Here is a 20,109-nt window from a genome sequence, read left to right as displayed (position 1 = left end):
ATCGGTATTCCAATCAAAGTTGACGGCAGCATATCCATTAGAAGATCTTTATTCGTAATGGGTCCATAGAAAAATGTACAAAAAAGCCAAAGAAAAGTGCAACATTTTGACTACATAGTAGTCTTTTTCAAGCAGACTACTATGTAATCAAAACATTGCACTTTCTTTGGCTTTTTTGTAAATTTTTCTGTGGACCCATTACGAATAAAGATCTTCTAATGGATATGCTGCCGTCAACTTTGATTGGAATACTATCCAGAGGATCGGTCATCAGTTCAAAAATCTAGTAAAACCCTTTTAACTGTGCTGTTAATGAGAAAATCGTATTATTTTTGCATCTATATTAGCAAGTTTACAAATGATACATACTGTAATTAGGACAGAATCTCATTATTTACATAGGAATAAAATATTTGTCATCAGCCGTTAGATGATGAAAAGTAAGAACAGCTACAAATATTAAAAAAATAAATATTCTCTGTAAGAATACATCAACGTTTGGCTTTCCCCTGGGAAACTGCCTCGGCGTAAGACGTGTGAATGAATTCATAAAGTTGTTTTGCTGTGTTAGAGTTCCCGAGAATCTCAGACAACCTCTCTAGAGATAGCGTTGTCAGCTCTGCTATGTTCTTTACATGATTCATTATGGCTCGACAATTTTTGGCATTAACCCCTGGCATTTTGAGAAGGAAGTCCTGAGGGCCTGGATTATATTTCTCAGATTCTGGGATGGTTTCCGAGTCAGCAGTAATAGCCATGGCGGTCGCAGCATCAGGTTGTGGCCGGTTCTGCTTCAGCTCCTCAAACAGTTCTGCGGTGGCATAAGGTGACGGACACCACAGAATACGAAGTCTAGGAAAGTGCAGAGTGAGGAGGGTGATTTTTGAGGTGATGTCATTCACAGAAATTTCCTGGTGGATTGAACTTCGAGACGTGAGAGAGAATGGCTTGTTGGGGTCAAATTCTATCAGAAGAATGGGCCGCTTGTAGTATCGGCACATGGAAACGCACTGCGTGTAGAGACGTCCATTGTTCAATGAGCCAATCAGGTCACTCACGCTTTTTCTCTCTACACATATGTCTGGCGTCAGGATATAATCTCCCACTTCTAGAGTGACAGGTTCTATGTCAATGCCGCGTCTGTGGATCAGAGATGGTAACTCACTGCGGAATTCCCTCATGTCCACAATGATGTTGTGCTGCACGTTCTTCCGCTGCTGGCCTCCTGGAAATCAAAGACAATCACATCACTCACTTTCAGGGTGCAGTACATAGGAAATAAAACCACGCAAATACCATGATGAACCTATAATAGGCATGCACCTCACAGTCCAGCCAACAAGAGGGCATTTGCTGGGTAATCACTGTTCCAAATTTTTGGCAATTTGCAATGAGACATTTGGAGTATACTTATGAACAGAGATGAGCAAATTCCTTGAAATTCATATTGGTTCGTATTCTAACAAATTGGTTGGAAGAATTGATTTGGGTATGAATAAATTCGACCCAAATCAAAAGAGCTTCAACTGGCCTCAAAATTTTGGTATGATATCCAGAGGTCTCCTGGGACTCGCGTTTTTTTCTCTTGTAAGTAAAAAGTCATACATTTTAGTGCAAATACGCAATGTGCGACCATTATATGCCAGATAACTGGCACAAATTATACAATTCCCTTCACAGTATGGTTATAGTTCTCTAGATGGCACATGCAGGCAGCCCATGGGTTCGTTGATTCTAGTGTTTAGTCCTCGTCTCCATGGTTATGACTACCATAAAATCCACCTGCGGTGGCCGTGCTTGCACACTATAGGAAAATCCCTAGTTCCCACGGTCCCAGCTACCGGAAAGGCCGGTGATTTTTCCTATAGTGTGCAAGCACGACCACCACTGATGGATTGCAGGGTGATCGTAACCATGGAATTGAGCAGTGTATAATGTGATGGAAAAATTAATCTTGCGAGCAAAGGGAGCAAGATGGATAATAATACATTAGTAAGTGCCTTGAGTTAACTTTCTCTACATGATAAATGCCACTTGCTGAAGCGAGACAACCCCTTTACAGCCCATATACACTATTGTTGGGCAAACATGACATTTTGGCAGAACCGGAAGACTATTGTGTATCAGGAATTCCAGACTCTCCCCTTTAAAGATGATGTCAGTGGAAAGAAGGATTGGGTGCCTTCAATTTTAACGACCAGATAAGCCGAGGCCAGATGTGTCTGGCAGTGGCTCCCACCTCTCTCCCCACTGGAAACACACACTAAGCATGTATGTATATGGAGTCAGGAGGCAGCTATTGAAGGTGTGTAGGTGCCTTTAAGGTATAGCCACATAATCAGGTTTCTGGATATAGTTTTGGATGGAAAAATAAAAATAAAAATCAGTAGTGGACCATAAAATGTGAGTGTAAAAGGATGGATACAACTTCTCTTTTTTTGAATTCATCCCTGATTTTGGCTTCCAAAACAGCATCAGGAAACCTGACCGTGTGGCTGTACCCCTAGTGATACAACTCATAGTATTTCTGCCCCCTTTGATCTAGCAGTAGCTGCAGAGTAATAAGTAGCTGCAGCGTAATACGAGTACTTCAGCCAATCAGAAGTACTCAGTATCACCTTATACATAGCATTACTGTGTTAGTATTACAGCGATGGAGCAACAGTGGACCCTTTGCCATGTTGATCAATTGGGGCCCACTGATCTGACCATCATTGCCCAAGGATAGGCCATACTGAAAAACAAGATAAAATTATGGCTGCCTAACACCCTCATCAGTGAGATATTCCATTGAACTCAATAATAAATCTCTTCAATAATCTCCTAAACTGTACATAGTAGGAGCAGGAGACACCCATAATTCCTATCATTAAGCTGCCTGTCAGCTCTCGTGACGTGTGTACTTTATTAAATATTTGTATTTCCCATGAAATAATACCAGAGCAATTTTTTTTTTTTTTAAATATCTCTGCATTGTGCCGTTCCTCTGTTAGTCCTTCTGGAAAGTCTAGTAAATATTTGGGTGTGTTACCATTCTCCTCATCAATATGACCTGTCCCTACACAGTATGACACCGTCAAGCTGTTCGAAAAAATGCATGATGGGTGTGGTGGGCCAAGTTTAACCTTACTCAATACATCAAAATAGAAATTACTTCTACGGTCTGGCTCTGTTCTTTGGTAACAATGGTAACAACCAACCAGTTATTACTTTACCGATACAATTCCAGTAGGAATAAAAGAGAAACAACACAACACAGAAGTCTAAGATAAGATGTTTGACAAAGCTTATTTTATGAGGAATACATGTTTTTACTAATATATACCATGAGAGCAGTTAGCCACTGCACGGCTACAAGAAGGGAATCAGGGGATTTGTATATCAGTATAAGAAAAATAGAGAGAAACCTAGCTTTCAATGTCAGAGCTGTGTACTTGTTACCAGGGGTTCTGTGTTTTATTTATTACCATTTTATGTCTTCTTGTAATTAATAATAACGTAATTGAATAAAAATGCACTTTAAAATGTTCCTGTACTTAGTCATTTTTGATATGTCTTCGCAATATATGAAAGGTTTGATTGGTGGGAGTTCAGGGTGCTAAGTCCCCCACCAATCACTAAAACGAGGAGAAAGAAGAGCAGTCTCTCCTCTTTACAGAAGACGGGCTCAATAGATGGTCTATGAGTCCTTCTCTAGACCCCTTACTACAGCAAAGACAGCGATCTATGTGAACTCTTCTTCCTCCTTGTGTTAACGATCAGTTACGGCACATGGACCCAAACCAATCAAAACTTTTGATATGTTGCTATGACTTATAAAAAAAATTATTGAAGTACAGATACAGTAAATTTGGAAATTCTTCAGACCCTTTCACTTTTTTTTTTTACAATTTGTTATGTGGTGGCCTTGTACAAAAATAAATTCACATTTTCCCCCATCATCCTGCACTCTGTACCCCATAATGAGAAAGTAAAAACAGAAGGTTATAGAGATCTTTGCTAATTTATTAAAAAGGAGAAACTAAAATCTTGCATTGACATAAGTATTCAGACCCTTTACTCAGGACTTAGTTGAGGCAGCGATTACAGCCTCCAGTCTTCTTGGGTATGAGGCCACAAGGTTTGCACATCTGGATTTGGGGATTTTCTGCTGTCCTTCTCATGTAGATCCTCTCATGCTCTGTTAGGTCGGGGACCATTGGTGGACAGCCAATTTTCAGATCTCTCCAGAGATATTCTATTGTGTTTAAGTCAAGGACACGCAAACACAGTCACAGAGTTGTCCCTAAGCCACTCCTGTGTTATCTCAGCTGTGTGCTTAGGATCATTGTCTTGTTGGAAGGTAAACCTTCAGCTCAGTCTAAAGTCCAGAGCATTCTGGATCAAGTTTTCACTAAGAAAATCTTTGTACTTTGCTCCACTCAGCTTTCCCTCACCCCTGACCAGTCTCCCTATCCCCATAGCATGATGCTGCCACCACCATGCTCCACTGTAGGGATGGTATTGAGCAGGTGACGAGAAGTGAATGGTTTGATTCAGACATGATGATTAGAATTAAGGCTGAAAAGTTTAGTCTTAGTTTCATTAGACCAGAGAATCTTGTTTCTTTGAGAGTCCTTTTTTTTTTTTTTTTTTTTTTTACTGAGGAAAGGGATCTTTCTGGCCGCTCTGCCATAAAGCTCAGATTGGTGGACGGCTGCAGTGATGACTGACCTTTTGGAAAATTCTGCCATTTGCACCAAGGATCTTTGGAGCTCAGCCATAGTGACCATTGGGTTCCTGGTCAAGAGAAATGGGAGGGCCCCCAAAACTAAATACGTGTGTTCATGTGAAATTTTAGTTCTTTTTTAATACAATTGCAAACAATTCTAAAATTGCGTTTTCACTTTGTTATTATGGGGAATTGAGTGCAGATTGATAGGAGAAAACCTTTTTTTTTTCATTTAAGATGAAGGCCGCAACATAACGTATGTAAAAAAAAAAAAAAAAAGTGTAAGGGTCTGAGGACTTTCCGAATGCACTGTACACTTTAAAAAACAACAAAAAACTTGGAGCCAACTTTTACAAAGATATACAGTATTATGGCATTGATCAGCGCTATTTAGGATGAACGGAAAAACATCAAAACCCAACACTTTCAAAACTGTAGCCCCCATTTATAGACATTACCAGAAATTAGTAATATTTGTGTAGTCATCTTAGGATCACTTGACAAGGGCTGAGCAAGCAATTATCAGAAACAAACTGTTCATTCCCCATAACTGCCTGCTCATTGGAGGAGGTGACAGCTGCATTACATACATACTGTAAGGGGAAAAGTGATGACTGTTGTGATTGCTTGTTTTCATACAGATTCATTGTTTCTGGGCTACTGATCCCTGTTTTTACAGGATGATCTGGTGTCCAGAAATGAGATTTTGGGTGCTAAATTAATGACTGCATCAGGTAATTGGAGGCACCTTTACATAATTGTTTGCTCCGGATAACTGGACCATGTAAAAGAGACCCTTACAGTTGTAATGCACTGAAATGGTTAATAATATACCTGGAGAAAACAGTTAGTGATAAGGTGACCAGATTAAAATTCCTTTTACAGAACTTGTTCTATTTGCACTTACAATTTCTTTGTTGGAAACGTGAGATAACCACCTGAGAGCTAAAGAGCCAACATCACATTTATATGGTGAAAAAAATGGGCTTAAAAATTATTTACACAACCTAGTAAAGCAGCGATGGAATTTCACACTACTACCTACCAGCTTTACGGGTATCGGTGACATTAGAGGCAGGAGTAACATCTCTCTGAAGATCCAAGTTTGTGTCATCTCTTCCTTCTCTTTCCTCAGGGATTACCATGCTGGCCTTCTCCCTGAAAACATGCATGACAAAATATTTTAACATTAAAGGTTATCGACGCCTTTGCGCTGATTTTTTTCCCCCACCATTTACTTTCTAAATGCAGAATTGGGGAACTTTTTTAATAGTTTTTATTAAAAATGTTTAACAATTTTGCTTTTGCAGAGTGTATGCAAGTCTTTCACCTAGCTGCTGCTGAATGTGAAATAAACCCGTCAGAGCATTGCTCCTGGCTTTGTTGGCTCTATCCCTTCAGCCCTTCCCTTCTCTCAGGGTTAAGAGCAGGAGGTTGTACACAGCAGATCAGAAAGTGAAGAGGACGAAGCATCAAAGAGTAGAGAAGGAGGGCAGCTCACAGAGGATGAAGATAGGGAGGAAAGCGCACGCAAGGCAGTTTGCAAGGGAAGAATCACATAAGCTGTGTATAACAGGGGTGGGAATCACACACGCCTCAGCATCAGTGATAGTCGGTACAAGGGAGAGGAGATCCCTTATGGCTTGTAGAAAGGAAAATGAAGCTGTGCCATTCTGGACACACAGATCTCACATCCAGCATGTATTACTGGGAGGGATACATCCGCATCCGAACTGAAACTAGGAGCAGGTTGAAAATTGAATATCAGGGGGTCTGAACATAAATAATGTAATAAAGATTGCAGATTGTATTTCTCTACTCTACTTTGAAAGGGCATCTGTCAGCATTTCACATGCTAAGATTTAACATGCCCGATCTGCACTTTCCTGGCATCTGCAGTTGGGGGGAGAGTTTGGCACACTCCAATACACATTAGACGTTTAAGCATCTTCCTTTATCTCCATTTACTCTACCCCAAGTCTACACTCACACGACACTGAAGGATGGACGTGACTGATGTTTTCTTTAATGGCCGTCACATGTCCGTTTTAAGATCAGTGGTAGTCTATGGGGCTATTCACACGTCCGTTTTTTGACAGCCCCCATATAATTGAAGGGGGCGGTTTTAACGACCGTTTCTAAGAAAGGCATCAGTGAAAAAATGTCTGTTACTAATGGAGCATTGTGTGAATGTAGTCAAGATAAGTTTCCCTTGGTTAGTAGTCACACTGTTACCTAATCAGCTTCTCAAATGCTTCTTTTTCCTTCCTGAGTGAAGTGAGGTATCTCTGCTCTTCTGTGGATCCACCATAGATAAGAAAATAAACTCTAAAATTTAGAAAGATTAAAAAAAAGTTAATATAAAATAAAAATGGGAAAATAAAATACCACTTTCAGTGACAAAATAATATTCATTAAAGGGGTTGTCTCATTTCAGACACTTACTAATGTATTGTGAATGTCCATATTGCCTCCTTGGCTGGCTTGATTCATTTTTCAATCCCATTATACACTGTTCGTTTCCAGGTGTTACGACCATGCTGCAATCCAGCAGCGGTGGCCATGCTTGAACACTATAGGCAAAGGAACCGGCCTTTCTGGTGGCCAGCGCTTTTTCCTGCTGCTGAATTACAGGGTGGTAGTAACCCCTGGAAATGAGCAGTGTATTCAAGAAAAAAATTCATCAAGCCAGCAAAGGAGGCAATATGGACACTTATATTACATTAGTAAGTGCCTTGTCTACATGATAAATGCCACTGAGGTGAGACAACTCCTATCACCACCTAACTGTTCCGTCCGAGCTGGGCTCTGGCAGAAGGTTGACAAGGGAGGGCTTCTTTAGATGCTGATATCTCCTCAATGGTAGCAGCTAGAAACATACAACTGGTCTTGTTTGAAAGCTGGCAGCTAAAGTCCAAGGAGATATCACAGTTAGAAATAGAGTCGGAAATAATTGCTGGTAAAAGCATTCACAGCATCCTGATTTCTAACAGTGATATTTTCCTATGTACTGAAGAGAATGCTGTAATTCTGGTATTGTATGAAAGCTTGAAATGTCCAATACAAACCCATATCTCTAGCTGGTACCAAAGTAAAGATATGAGCAGCTAAAGAAACTGACTGACACCCCCCCCCCCCCAATTCCATGCTAGTCTACTTTCACACTTGTGTTTTGGCTTTCCGTTTGTGAGATCCGTTCAGGGCTCTCACAAGCGGTCCAAAATGGATCAGTTTGCATTCTGAATGGAAAAGGATCCATTCAGAATGCATCAGTTTGCCTCCGTTCAGTCTCCATTCCTCTTTGGAGACAGACACCAAAATGCAGCGTGTTTGCGTCCGTCTGATGAAACTTTTCTATTGTGCCAATCTGGCACAATAGAAAACGGATCCGTCCTCCATTGCCTTTCAATGGTGTTCAAGACGGATCCGTCTTGGCTATGTTAAAGATAATACAAATGGATCCGTTCAGAATGGATGCAGACGGTCGTATTATCTGAACGGATCCGCCCATGACGGAGCCGCACAAAACGCGAGTGTGTATAAGTAGCCTTAGTCTAGAGGAGAATGTGAAGTTATGACTGCTGGAACAAAGGGGGAATATATTATTGGTCCTTAAAGGGGTCCTCCATTTTCACCCAGGCAGCCCCCCTGACTTGAGCATCGGAGTAGTTCATGCTCCGATGCTTTCCTTTGCCCTGCGCTAAATCGTGCAGGGCAAAGGCATTTTTTGCCAGGAAGCCCGGTGACTTCACCGACACTGATGGGCAGAATTTAGCGCTGCCCTAGTCAGTAAACACGGAAGTTTCTGACGGCAGCGTGTTATGATAAACAAAAGAACCCTTGCCCTGCGCGATGTAGCGCAGGACAAGGAAGACCATCAGAGCATGAGATGCTCCGATGCTAGCCTCAGGGGGGCTTGCCTGGGTGAAAATAAGGGTATGTCCGGGTTCAGCTCTGAACCCGGACAACCCCTTTAAGGCTAAAATTTATTATGTCACTATGGGGTGTGGTAGTGTGAACAGGAAAGTATATGGTGAAGTCCTGGAAAGGGTGTATATCTCACCCAGGTTACTCAACTGGGTGAGATAAGTAAGATCCAGAATGGTGCTGGCTTGGGCAAATATAGTTGCTGAAGCTATTTTCTTTAGCAGTTTATGGGCTGGATTTTATTGGACTGGGTAAGGTAAGCTTGGTAGAGGGACATCCCCAGTCCACCCCATTCCAGGGCATGTTTTCCCCTAGCCTGAGGGATCTCCAGGTGTAGCCATCTGCGATCATTAAGGGGAAATAAATGAGAAGAATTTGTTTTAGGTTTTTGTTGCCGAAAGTGTAAAGGCCATTTACAGTCAGATCCATAAATATTGGGACATCGATACAATTCTAACATTTATGGCTCTATACACCATAGATGTATTTGAAATGAAACTAACACGATGTGCTTTACCTGCAGACTGTCAGCTTTAATTTGAGGGTATTTACATCCAAATCAGGTGAGCGGTGTAGGAATTACAACAGTTTGCATATGTGCCTCCCACTTGTTAGGGACCAAAAGTAATGGGAGAGAATAATAATCATAAATCAAACTTTCACTTTTTAATACTTGGTTGCAAATCCTTTGCAGTCAATTACAGCCTGAAGTCTGGAACGCATAGACATCACCAGATGTTGGGTTTCATCCCTGGTTATGCTCTGCCAGGCCTCTACTGCAACTGTCTTCAGTTCCTGCTTGTTCTTGGGGCATTTTCCCTTCGGTTTTGTCTTCAGCAAGTGAAATGCATGCTCAATCGGATTCAGGTCAGGTGATTGACTTGGCCATTGCATAACATTCCACTTCTTTCTCTTAAAACTCTTTGGTTGCTTTTGCAGTATGCTTTGGGTCATTGTCCATCTGCACTGTGAAGCGCCGTCCAATGAGTTCTGAAGCATTTGGCTGAATATGAGCAGATAATATTGCCCGAAACACTTCAGAATTCATCCTGCTGCTTTTGTCAGCAGTCACATCATCAATAAATACAAGATAACCAGTTCCATTGGCAGCCATACATGCCCACGCCATGACACTACCACCACCATGCTTTACTGATGAGGTGGTATGTTTAGGATCATGAGCAGTTCCTTTCCTTCTTTATACTCTTCTCTCCCCATCATTTTGGTACAAGTTGCTCTTGGTCTCATCTGTCCATATGATGTTGTTCCAGAACTGTGAAGGCTTTTTTTAGATGTCGTTTGGCAAACTCTAATCTGGCCTTCCTGTTTTTGAAGCTCACCAATTGTTTACATCTTGTGGTCAACCCTCTGTATTCACTCTGGTGAAGTCTTCTCTTGATTGTTGACTTTGACACACATACATCTACCTCCTGGATAGGGTTCTTGATCTGTGTGTCTTCTTCACCAGTGAAATAATTCTTCGGTCATCCACCACAGTTCTATTTAGTTGTCTTCCAGGTCTTTTGGTGTTGCTGAGCTCACCGATGCGTTCTTTCTTTTTAAGGATGTTCCAAACAGTTGTTTTGGCCAGGCCTAATGTTTTTTTCTCTCTCTCTGATGGGTTTGTTTTGTTTTTTCAGCCTAATGATTGCTTGCTTCACTGATAGTGTCTGCTCTTTGGATCTCATCTTGAGAGGTGACAGCAACAGTTTCCAAATCCAAATAGCACACTTGAAATGAACGCTAGACCTTTTATCGGCTCATTGTAATTGGGACAATGAGGGAATAACACACACCTGGCCATGGAACAGCTGAGAAGCCAATTGTCCTATTACTTTTGGTCCCTTAACAAGTGGGAGGCACATATGCAAACTGTTGTAATTCCTACACCGTTTACCCGATTTTGATGTAAATAACCTCAAATTAAAGCTGACAGTCTGCAGTTAAAGCACGTCCTGTTCGTTTCATTTCAAATCCATTGTGGTGGTGTATAGAGTAAAAAATTTTAGAATTGTGTCGATGTCCCAATATTTATGGACCTGGCTGTATTTCTGCTGTTTGTGCCACAAAAAAGTGGAATCTGATTTGAACTTTATCCTGTTGTCTGCACCAGAATCTGTCACCCCCGCCAAGCTTCAGAGAGCAATCCCTGACAATTGGTGGAGGATGCGGGCAATAGCAAGTTGCTAAGGGGAATGGCGTGGCAGTTTTGCGCTTTATGTCCTGGGTGAAAGCTGCTGCAGCTGTGCAAAGTCCCTTGAATACAATGGAGGAAGTGATAAAGCAGCTGTACCCTGGTGATAAATGACTGCTCCGTCAAGGCTTTGTTGGACTCCCTTAGTCTGGTCACCTTGGTGCATGCCAGCTTCGTGGCTGGCAATTATGTGCCGGACAAAAGCATAAATGTGCTCTGCATCCATGGGGATGCAAAATCATACCCGGTAGCTCGGGTTAAGCTGGAGAATCCAGCTGGGACTTTAACCTATGAAGTCAGGGTAGTCAAAAGACTAATGCATGACATAATACTGGGCTGGGGCTTCCCATTATTTTGGAAGTTGTGGGGGAAGAAAAACTTTTGCAGCTAGCTGTGTCTTCCCCTTTAAATAATCATTGCTATGAGTTGCCCATTGAACACAATAGTTTAAAAGGAAGTGACCATTGAAAACAATGGTGTTGATAAGGTGAAAAATGAACAAATCATGTTAACTGAAATGTCTAATGAATATGTGGGGCCATGTCATGATGATGGTGACTACACCCCCTTTCCCTTGCAGGTCTTAGCGGGGGAAGAGGATCCTTTCCCCATCTGAGCAAAATGTATTTAACTTGGACGTGTCTCGAGGTAACTTTGGTACGGGGCAATTGAGAGACCCCAATCTCGTGAATGCTCGAGCGAATGTTACCGTCAAAGATGGTGTACCACAGGAACCAGAAGCTGACCGGAAATTTCCGCATTTTGCCATGAATAAAAACTTAGTGTATTGTGTTATTAAATGCAACAACGAAATTCTGGAGCAGCTCCTAGTACCAAAACACTATAGACGTATGGTCTTAGACCTAGCACATGGCCAAGTATTTGGGGGTCACTCGAGGACTAGCAAAACACAGGAGAGGGTACTACAAAGGTTTTACTGGCCTGGAGTGTATGAGGAAGTAAAATCATACTGCGGTTCGTGTCCCACCTGTCAGATAAGTGCCCCAGCGTCCCACTTCCGGAGTCCCTTGGTGCCTCTTCCCATCGAGGTACCTTTTGAAAGAATTGCTATGGATTTGGTTGGTCCCATTGTTAAGTCAGCTAGGGGACACCAATATATTTTAGTTGTGTTGGACTATGCCACTCGGTACCCGGAAGTGGTGCCCCGGCGAAACATAGCATCCAAAAATGTTGCCCGGGAGTTATTTTACATGTTCTTCCGCACAGCAATCCCAAAGGAAATTCTCACAGACCAGGGTACACCCTTTATGTCAAAGGTCATGAAAGAGTTATGCAAATAGTTTAAAATCACCCAAGTACGTACATCGGTATACCACCCTAAAAAGGACAGCTTAGTTGAGAGATTCAACAAAACCCCTTAAGCAGTTGTTAAAGAAAGTGGTAGAAAAAGATAGAGGTGACTGGGACTGCCTCCTACCCTACCTTATGTTTTCGATCAGAGAGGTGCCCCAGGCTTCTACCGGGTTTTAACCCTTTCAGTTGGTATATGGCCATCACCCAAGGGGTTTATTAGATGTGGCCAAAAAAAACTGGGAGACCGAGGGTATGCCCTATAAAAGCATCATTGAACAAATACAAGACCGGATAGCGACCGTGATGCCCATCGTTAAAGAGCATCTGCAAAGAGCTCAGAAGACTCCAAGCAGAGTCTATAACAGATCGCCCAGGGTAAGGGGCTTTATTCCCGGGGATAGGGTCCTGATTTTAGTTCCCACTGTGGAGAGTAAGTTTCTGGCAAAGTGGCAGGGTCCCTACGAGATTGTGGAAAAAGTAGGTGAGGTGAACTATAAGGTGCATCAACCAGGAAGGAGAAAACCCTTCCAGATTTACCACGTAAATCTGATCAAGCCATGGAAAGATCGGAAGTCATTGGTGGCCACACAGACCGTAGTTAAGGAGGGGGTCGCAACCAATTTCCCCAGTAAAAATTAGTGCGGCCCTGTCAGTACACCAGAAACAAGAAGTTAAGGAGCTTCTGCAGAAAAATAGAAGAAGGTTTTCTGACCTACCAGGCCATACCCACCTGATAAAACATTACGTGAGAACTGGGCCCCACAGTAAGGTGAATCTAAAGCCCTGTAGGATACCAGAAGCCCTCAGAAAAGCGGTACCCTCTGAGGTCAGGCGCATGCTTGAGTTAGGGGTCATCTACCAGTGAGTAGTCGAGCCCTATTGTATTAATCCTGAAGCCCAATGGGACTTGGAGGTTCTGCAATGATTTCTGGAAGTTAAATGAGGTGTCAAAATTTGACGCGTACCCCATGCCCAGAGTAGATTAACTGATTGAGAGGCTTGGGAAAGCAAGGTACATCTCGACCCTTGACCGTACAAAGGGTTATTGGCAGATACCATTGTCAGATGAGGCTAAAGAAAAGATGGCAATCTCCACTGCAGAGGGGCTGTTCCAGTACACAGTGATGCAGTTCTGGTTACATGGAGACCCCGCTACATTTCAGAGGTTGATGGACCTAATCTTGAGGCCACATCATGACTATGCCGCCGCTTACCTTGAAGATGTGGTAATTTGTTCACCTGATTGGAAAAGTCACCTCTGGAAAGTACAGGTCGTGATAGACTCCTTTTGTGATGCTGGCCTGACCATAAACCCCAAGTGTGCGGTAGGTCTAGAGGAAGCAAAATACCTGGGCTACATTACTGGTAAAGGGCTGCTAAAACCCCAGATCAATAAAGACCTAAGCTCTTCACAAAAAAACAAGTCAGGGTCTTCCTTGGCATAACTGGGTACTACCGCCAGTTCGTACAGAATTTTGCCTCAATTGCAGCACCGTTGACTGACCCTATGTCAATAATGGTGAAGTGGACTCCAGAGGCAGAAAAGGCCTTTCAGAGCCTAAAGTCTTCCCTCTATCAACAACCAGTGCTCATTTCCCCAGATTTCGGAAAAGAGTTTCTGGTCCAGATGGATGCGTCTGACACAGGCTTGGGAGCGGTCCGGTCACAAGTGGTAGATCAGGAGGAGCACCCAGTGATGTACCTAAGCAGAAAACTGACCCCAGCAGAAAAAAAAATTACACAATAGTGGAACAAGAGTGTCTGGCCATTAAATGGGCACTGGAGTCACTTAAATATTATCTGCTGGGTAGGAACTTTGTGTTGGTGACAGATCATGCTCTGTTAACCTGGATGAAACAGGGAGAAAAATGCAAGCGTGACCAGGTGGTTTCTCTCCCTGCAAAATTTTTATTTCAAGGTTGAGCATAGGCCGGGGAAATTGCAGGGAAACGCAGATGCGTTGTCCAGGAGACTCTGTTTAATGGCTGAAAATACCCAGACCTCTAGTCTGGAGAAGGGGGGGAATATGTGGTAATGTGAACAGAAGGTAAGTAAGATCCAGAATGGTGCTCGCTTCAGGAAATATACAGTAGTTGCTGAAGCTATTTTCTTTAGTAGTTTATGGGCTGGATTTTATTGCACTGGGAAAGGCAGGCTTGGTAGAGGGACCTCCCCATTCCAGGGCATGTTTTCCCCTAGCCTAAGGGACCTCCAGGGGAAATAAAAACCTATCCCAGGCTGTCAGTCTCGGGGAAGTGATGTCCGGAGGTAAGTCCCGGAGGTTGGCTTCTGTCCTGACTAAAGAAAACAACATTGCTTACCGGTAATTGTTTTTCTCGATACCCATGACGGCACCCCATGCGACCAGGGACCTCCCATCCGGGACAGGAAACCTGGGAAGATAAAAGGTTCACACCCCCACCAAGCACCAGTGATAGTAATAAACAGTACTCCGGAGGTGAATACACGTAAGAAAGAGAGAGAGAGAGAGAGAGATCCAATATAGTACATTATATCTCTTCAATACTCGAGAGAAACTCTCAGAACCCTATAGGCAGTAGCGGGCTACTCCGCATATAACCTAATAAAGGGTAACTAAGCCCATTAGCACCTTTTTTTTTTGTTTTTTGTTTTTTTATAGGGAAGGGAAAATTTTGGGGGTGCCGTCATGGGCATCGAGAAAAACAATTACCGGTAAGCAATGTTTTCCCCTCACCCATGACAGCACCCCATGCGAGATAGACTATTAATGAGAAACTAGGGGGGGGACAACCGCCTGAAGTACCTTCCTACCAAAGGCGGAATCCGTGTGGAGTTGGAGCCTGTAATGCTTTAAAAAAGTATGTTGAGAGCTCCAAGTTGCTGCTCTACAGATCTGGGCCAGGGAGGCATCCGCCTTCTCGGCCCAGGACGTAGCTACCGCTCGGGTGGAGTGGGCTCCGAACCCCAAAGGGGGCGAGAGACCCTGCGCTAAATAGGCTTCGGAAATGGCCCTTTTAACCTATCTAGCAATGACTGCCGTGGACACTTTCCGCCCCTTATTCCTACCCCAAAACTGAATAAGGAGGTTCTCTTCCAGCCTCCAAGCCGAGGTAGACTCTAAATAAGCAAGCAGACATCTTTTGACGTCCAGGCAATGATACTCCCTTTCTAAACTATTAGAGGGATTAGGGCAAAAGGATGGAAGGACAACATCCTGACTTCTATGGAAGTCCGAAACCACCTTTGGCTGGAAGGACGGGAGAGGCCTAATAATAACCTTGTCGTCCAAGACCTGGGTATAAGGAGGAAAGGCCGAGAAAGCTTGAATCTCTGAGATTCTCCTAGCTGAAGTAATGGCCAGTAAAAAGGACATCTTAAAGGAGAGCATGTCTATGGGTATGTCTGACAAGGGCTCAAAAGGCTTCTGTGACAGGGCCGTCAAGACCGTGTTTAGGTCCCAAGGAGGGGACAAAGGTCTTATCGAAGGGCGGATCCTGGAGGCTGCTGACAGAAACCTTTTAACCCAAGGGTGCAGGGCCAGCTGGGAATCGAAGAAGTAACTCAAGGCTGCCACATGTACTCTTAGGGTGGAAGCCCTAAGCCCCTTATCCAAGCCAGCTTGTAAAAAGTCTAGGACCCTAGAGACATTTGGAGGAGAGAAGGGGTCCGGATTGATCCCTAAAAAGGAGGAAAAGACTTCCCAGATCTTATTATATTTTCTGGCTGTGGTGGCTTTCCTACTTCCCAACATTGTGGATACTACAGATTGGGACAGACCCCGGCCTAACTAAATCTCCCTCTCAGCCTCCATGCTGCCAGATGCAAAATTTATGGATTGGGATGCAGGATCGGGCCTTGATATAATAGATCCTCCCGAGGGGGCAGTATCCAAGGGGGGGCTATTGCTAGGTCTAGGAGGCAGGAGTACCAGGACCTTTTCGGCCACACTGGGGCCACTAGGGTAATTGTTGCTTTCTCCCTCTGGACTTTTTTCAGGACCTGCGGGATTAGGGAAAAAGGAGGGAGACCTCCTCCTGAGACCAGTTCTGTACCAATCCGTCTAAAGCTGTTGGATCGTCCAGACGATTTATGGAGAAGAACCTTTCCACTTTCCTGTTCTTCCTGGAGGCAAATAGGTCGACCGTGGGGAGGCCGAATTTCTGCGTTAACTGGGAGAAGACCTCTGGGTTTAGGCACCAGTCTCCCTGTTTTAGCTGGGTGCGACTCAGAAAATCGGCTACTATGTTCTCTTTCCCTTTTATGTGGACTGCCGACAGGGATAGAGGTTTCTGTTCCGCTAACTGAAAGATCTGGTGACAGAGTGTTGCGAGAGAAGGTACCCTTGTTCCGCCTTGATGGTTGATGTATGCCACTGTAGTCAAGTTGTCCGAGTATAGAATTATGTTCCTGAAGGATATGTCCGGAGCTAACGCTTTTAGGGCCATTTCTACTGCTTTTAATTCTTTGAAGTTTGAGGTGGCTTTCCTGGTATTCAAATCCCACCTCCCTTGCCAACCTTTGTTCTCCGAGTGGGCCCCCCAACCCCACGGGCTGGCGTCCGTTGTTAATACCATCGGATCCTGAAAGGACCATGGTACTCCAGCTGAGAGATTCTCTGTCACCGTCCACCAAAGGAGAGACACTCTCGCCTCTGCGGATAAGTGGAAAGTCCGGTCCAATGACTGCTTGCGGCCGTCCCATTGGCGCAGGATGCACGATTGCAGCTTCCTTGTGTGGGCCTGCGCATATAGGACTGCTGGAAAGGTTGCTGTCAGGTGGCCCAGCACCGCCATTGCCCTCCTGAACGAGCAGAGGTAGGATCTGAAAAGATCCCAAACATGCTCCCTGATGGAGAATATCTTGGCGGACGGGAGGAAGGACTTTTCTACTCGGGAGTCTAACAGGATGCCTAAAAATACACAGTTCTGAGATGGTGTTAGGCAAGACTTTACCCAATTTATCTTCCAGCCCAAGCTCTTTAACAGGGCGCAGGAAACTTTGATGTTTTGAACCAGGCCTCCCTTGGTCTGGGAAATAAACAGGAAGTCGTCTAAATAAATATGGCAGCAACGGAACCCCTGACAACCTTAGAAAGGAGGCAACTTCCGCAATCACTTTTGTGAAGATTCTGGGGGCCTGAGAAACCCCAAAAGGCAGGGCTCTGTATTGCAGGTGCAGACATTCCCCCTGAACCCAGACTGCTGTCCTCAAATATTTTTGGGAGGACACATGAATTGGCACGTGGTAGTACGCGTCCTCTAAGTCCAGAGTCGCCATCCAGCAATCCTTTGATAGGAGATCTATGGCCGACCTTATGGTCTCCATGCGAAATTTTTTGTAGCTGAGGAATCTGTTTAATTTCTTCAGGTTTAGGATTACCCGGAAGGAGCCATTGGGCTTTTTCACAAAAAAAAAAAGAGGGGAGTAAAAACCCCTGCCCTTCTCTGCCTGCGGAACCGGGACAACCACCCCTTTTTGCAGAAGCAGCAGGACCTCTGACTCTAAGGCTTGTCTCTTGACTAGATCCTTGGGGTAATCTGTCAGAATGAACGAATCCCGGGGATGGGACAGGAGCTCCAGCCGGAACCCCTCTCCAATCCCTCCCAGGATCCAGCCGTTCTTGGTTATGTTTTTCCAGGCTGGGAGAAAGAGAGACAATCTTCCCCCTACCTGGGGTTCGGCGTCATTGCTTATCTTTGGGTCTTGGATCCTGGGATTTAAAAAGGAAACCTCCGGATTTCCTAGGAAATTTATCCTTTTCCCTTCTATCATACTGCCTACCCTTTTGCCTTTTACCTTGGTATCTACGAAAAAAGGGGGGGGGGGGGGGCGCTGAGGAGCTGGAAAACCCTTCTTTTTGTCTGAGGCTTTTTCAAAGTATATCGTCGAGGGAAGATCCAAAAAGCCTGTCACCCTCACAGGGGATAGAGCATAACCTAGCCTTAGAACCCTGATCAGCTTTCCAGGACTTCAGCCAAATAGCTCTTCTAGCCGCATTGGACATAGCGGATGATCTGGCTGAGAACCTAACTATATCCGTGGAGGCATCGGCTAAAATATCGACGGCCTTAAAAAAAAGGTGGGAAGGGAGGCCAAAACCTCTTCTCTTGGCTTCTTCTCACTGAGATGCTGTTCTAACTGTTCCAGCCAGATATGCAGTGACCTAGAGACCCATGACGCTGCAACCGCTGGTCTCAAGCAGGTAGAGGATGATTCCCAGGCCTTTTTTAAGTAAAAGTCCGCTTTTTTATCCAGAGGATCAGACAGGCTACCTAGATCATCAAACGGTAGCGCGGACTTCTTAGCAATCTTCGCCACCGGAGCGTCAACCGTAGGGGCCTTGTCCCAACAGGCTGCTACTTTCTCATCAAAAGGATATTTCCTTTTAACGGAGCTTGGGATAAAAAACTTCCTATCAGGATTCTTCCATTCTTTTTTAATTAATGCCTGAACGTTCTCGTGAATGGTGAAAACCCTCTGCTTTCTGGGACCTAACCCCTGAAAGGCAATATCTGCTGTCGACTTAGCCTGTTTCACCTCTTCTAACTGCATAGTTGCTCTGACTGCTTTAAGGAGGTTTGGGGTATCTTCGGGTGAGAAATAGGAACCCCCTGTTTCTTCCTCTGCTGACGAAGTAGCGTCATTAGAGAGTAACTGGCCTGCTTCTCTCTCTTCCACGTCAGACTGGTCTATATCCAAATCCCTAATATCCGGAGATTTTTCCGGAGACCGCTGGCGATTTTTACTCAAGGATCTTAAGGAGGCTTTCACCTCAGATCTTATTAAAGATCGCATATTCCTAGAAAGGCTCTGGGATTCCTCCACCACCAATTTATCGATACATGGGGTGCATAATGGCTTAGAATAGGAGGAAGCTAGGGGGGCCTTACATCCTGCACACTCCTTATGCTTCGTCTTAGAGGCCGCTTTTTTGGGGGTCTTTGCCACCTACACAAATCAAGCAGATAACACCCCATTAGTAAGAAAAAGGTACATCTCACCAAAGATCCTTTTCTTTTAGCCCCCACTCCTCAGGACTAGTACCGGACTCGCGGGCCTTGAGGGTTCCAGGGGTTCGACGCGTCCGTCTGCAGGCTCTGACATCCTTGCTGGAACCAAGAGCTTCTTCAGCACCACACTGTGTGCCACATCAGTCGGCTGGGTTCCCCCCCTCTGCCCCATTTATATTTTAAGGACGCGCCAGGGCACACATCAGCGCTGAACCCGACTTCCGGGTCAAGCCCCGCCCCCCCGCGTCGGGGCGCGCGCATGCGCAGACGCCCCCTCCGACGCCGACAGGGAGACGGCAACCCGGAAGTAAGGAGGAAAGCCGCCTGAACACGGCCACAGCGGCTCCCTCAGGCCAGCGCCGGGATGTGAGGGAAGAAGCCCAGACTTACAGGCAGCAGCCCCGGAGAGCATAACGCCACCTGGGGGAGGCCACCCACTGGATAAGAACCTGGGCCTCCCCCCGGCTGCAGGTGAGAACCGACGTGAAGCTTCCCAGGGACTTCCTATCCGCAAGGACAGGAAACCTGAACTGGTGCTTGGTGGGGGTGTGAACCTTTTATCTTCTCAGGTTTCCTGTCCCGGATGGGAGGTCCCTGGTCGCATGGGGTGCAGTCATGGGTGAGGGGAAAAACCTGATACCCTGTGTTTTATAGGTGAGGCAGATACTATCTGTATTAGTTAGTGCTCAGACGAGCAGGATTTGTTTTATGTTTTTGTTGCCGAAAGTGTAAAGGCTATTTATTTCTGCTGTTTGTGCCACAATAAAGTGGAAACTGATTTGAACTTTATCCTGCTGTCTGCACCAGAATCTGTCACCACAGCCCTGCTTCAGAGATCAATCCCTGACAGGGGTTAGAAATGCATTTGTGCCCCCTGAGTTGGGCGTCAACAAGATTTTTTGCAGTCACACATTAAAAATCTACAATTAAAAAAGTGACATTTTTTGGATGTTTTTTCCAATTTTAAGGGG

The 20,109-nt window shown here is 44.6% G+C and overlaps 1 protein-coding gene across 1 annotated transcript in view; it reads right to left on the bottom strand.

Annotated features, from left to right (window-relative positions):
- Positions 1-212: 212 nt before the first annotated feature.
- Positions 213-20,109, bottom strand: part of ERCC4 (ERCC excision repair 4, endonuclease catalytic subunit) — a 63,744-nt gene continuing 43,847 nt past the window's right edge. The window contains exons 11-13 of the mRNA XM_044304795.1: positions 6,947-7,039; positions 5,757-5,869; positions 213-1,225 (exon numbers count right to left, since the gene is read on the bottom strand). Of these exons, the coding sequence (XP_044160730.1) occupies positions 492-1,225; positions 5,757-5,869; positions 6,947-7,039 (940 nt within the window). The 3' untranslated portion in view covers positions 213-491. The remainder of the gene's footprint in view (positions 1,226-5,756; positions 5,870-6,946; positions 7,040-20,109) is intronic.

The sequence above is a fragment of the Bufo gargarizans genome, chromosome 8 (assembly GCF_014858855.1).
Source record: "Bufo gargarizans isolate SCDJY-AF-19 chromosome 8, ASM1485885v1, whole genome shotgun sequence".
Lineage (NCBI taxonomy): Eukaryota > Metazoa > Chordata > Amphibia > Anura > Bufonidae > Bufo > Bufo gargarizans.
This window is presented reverse-complemented; position numbering and strand designations above follow the sequence as displayed.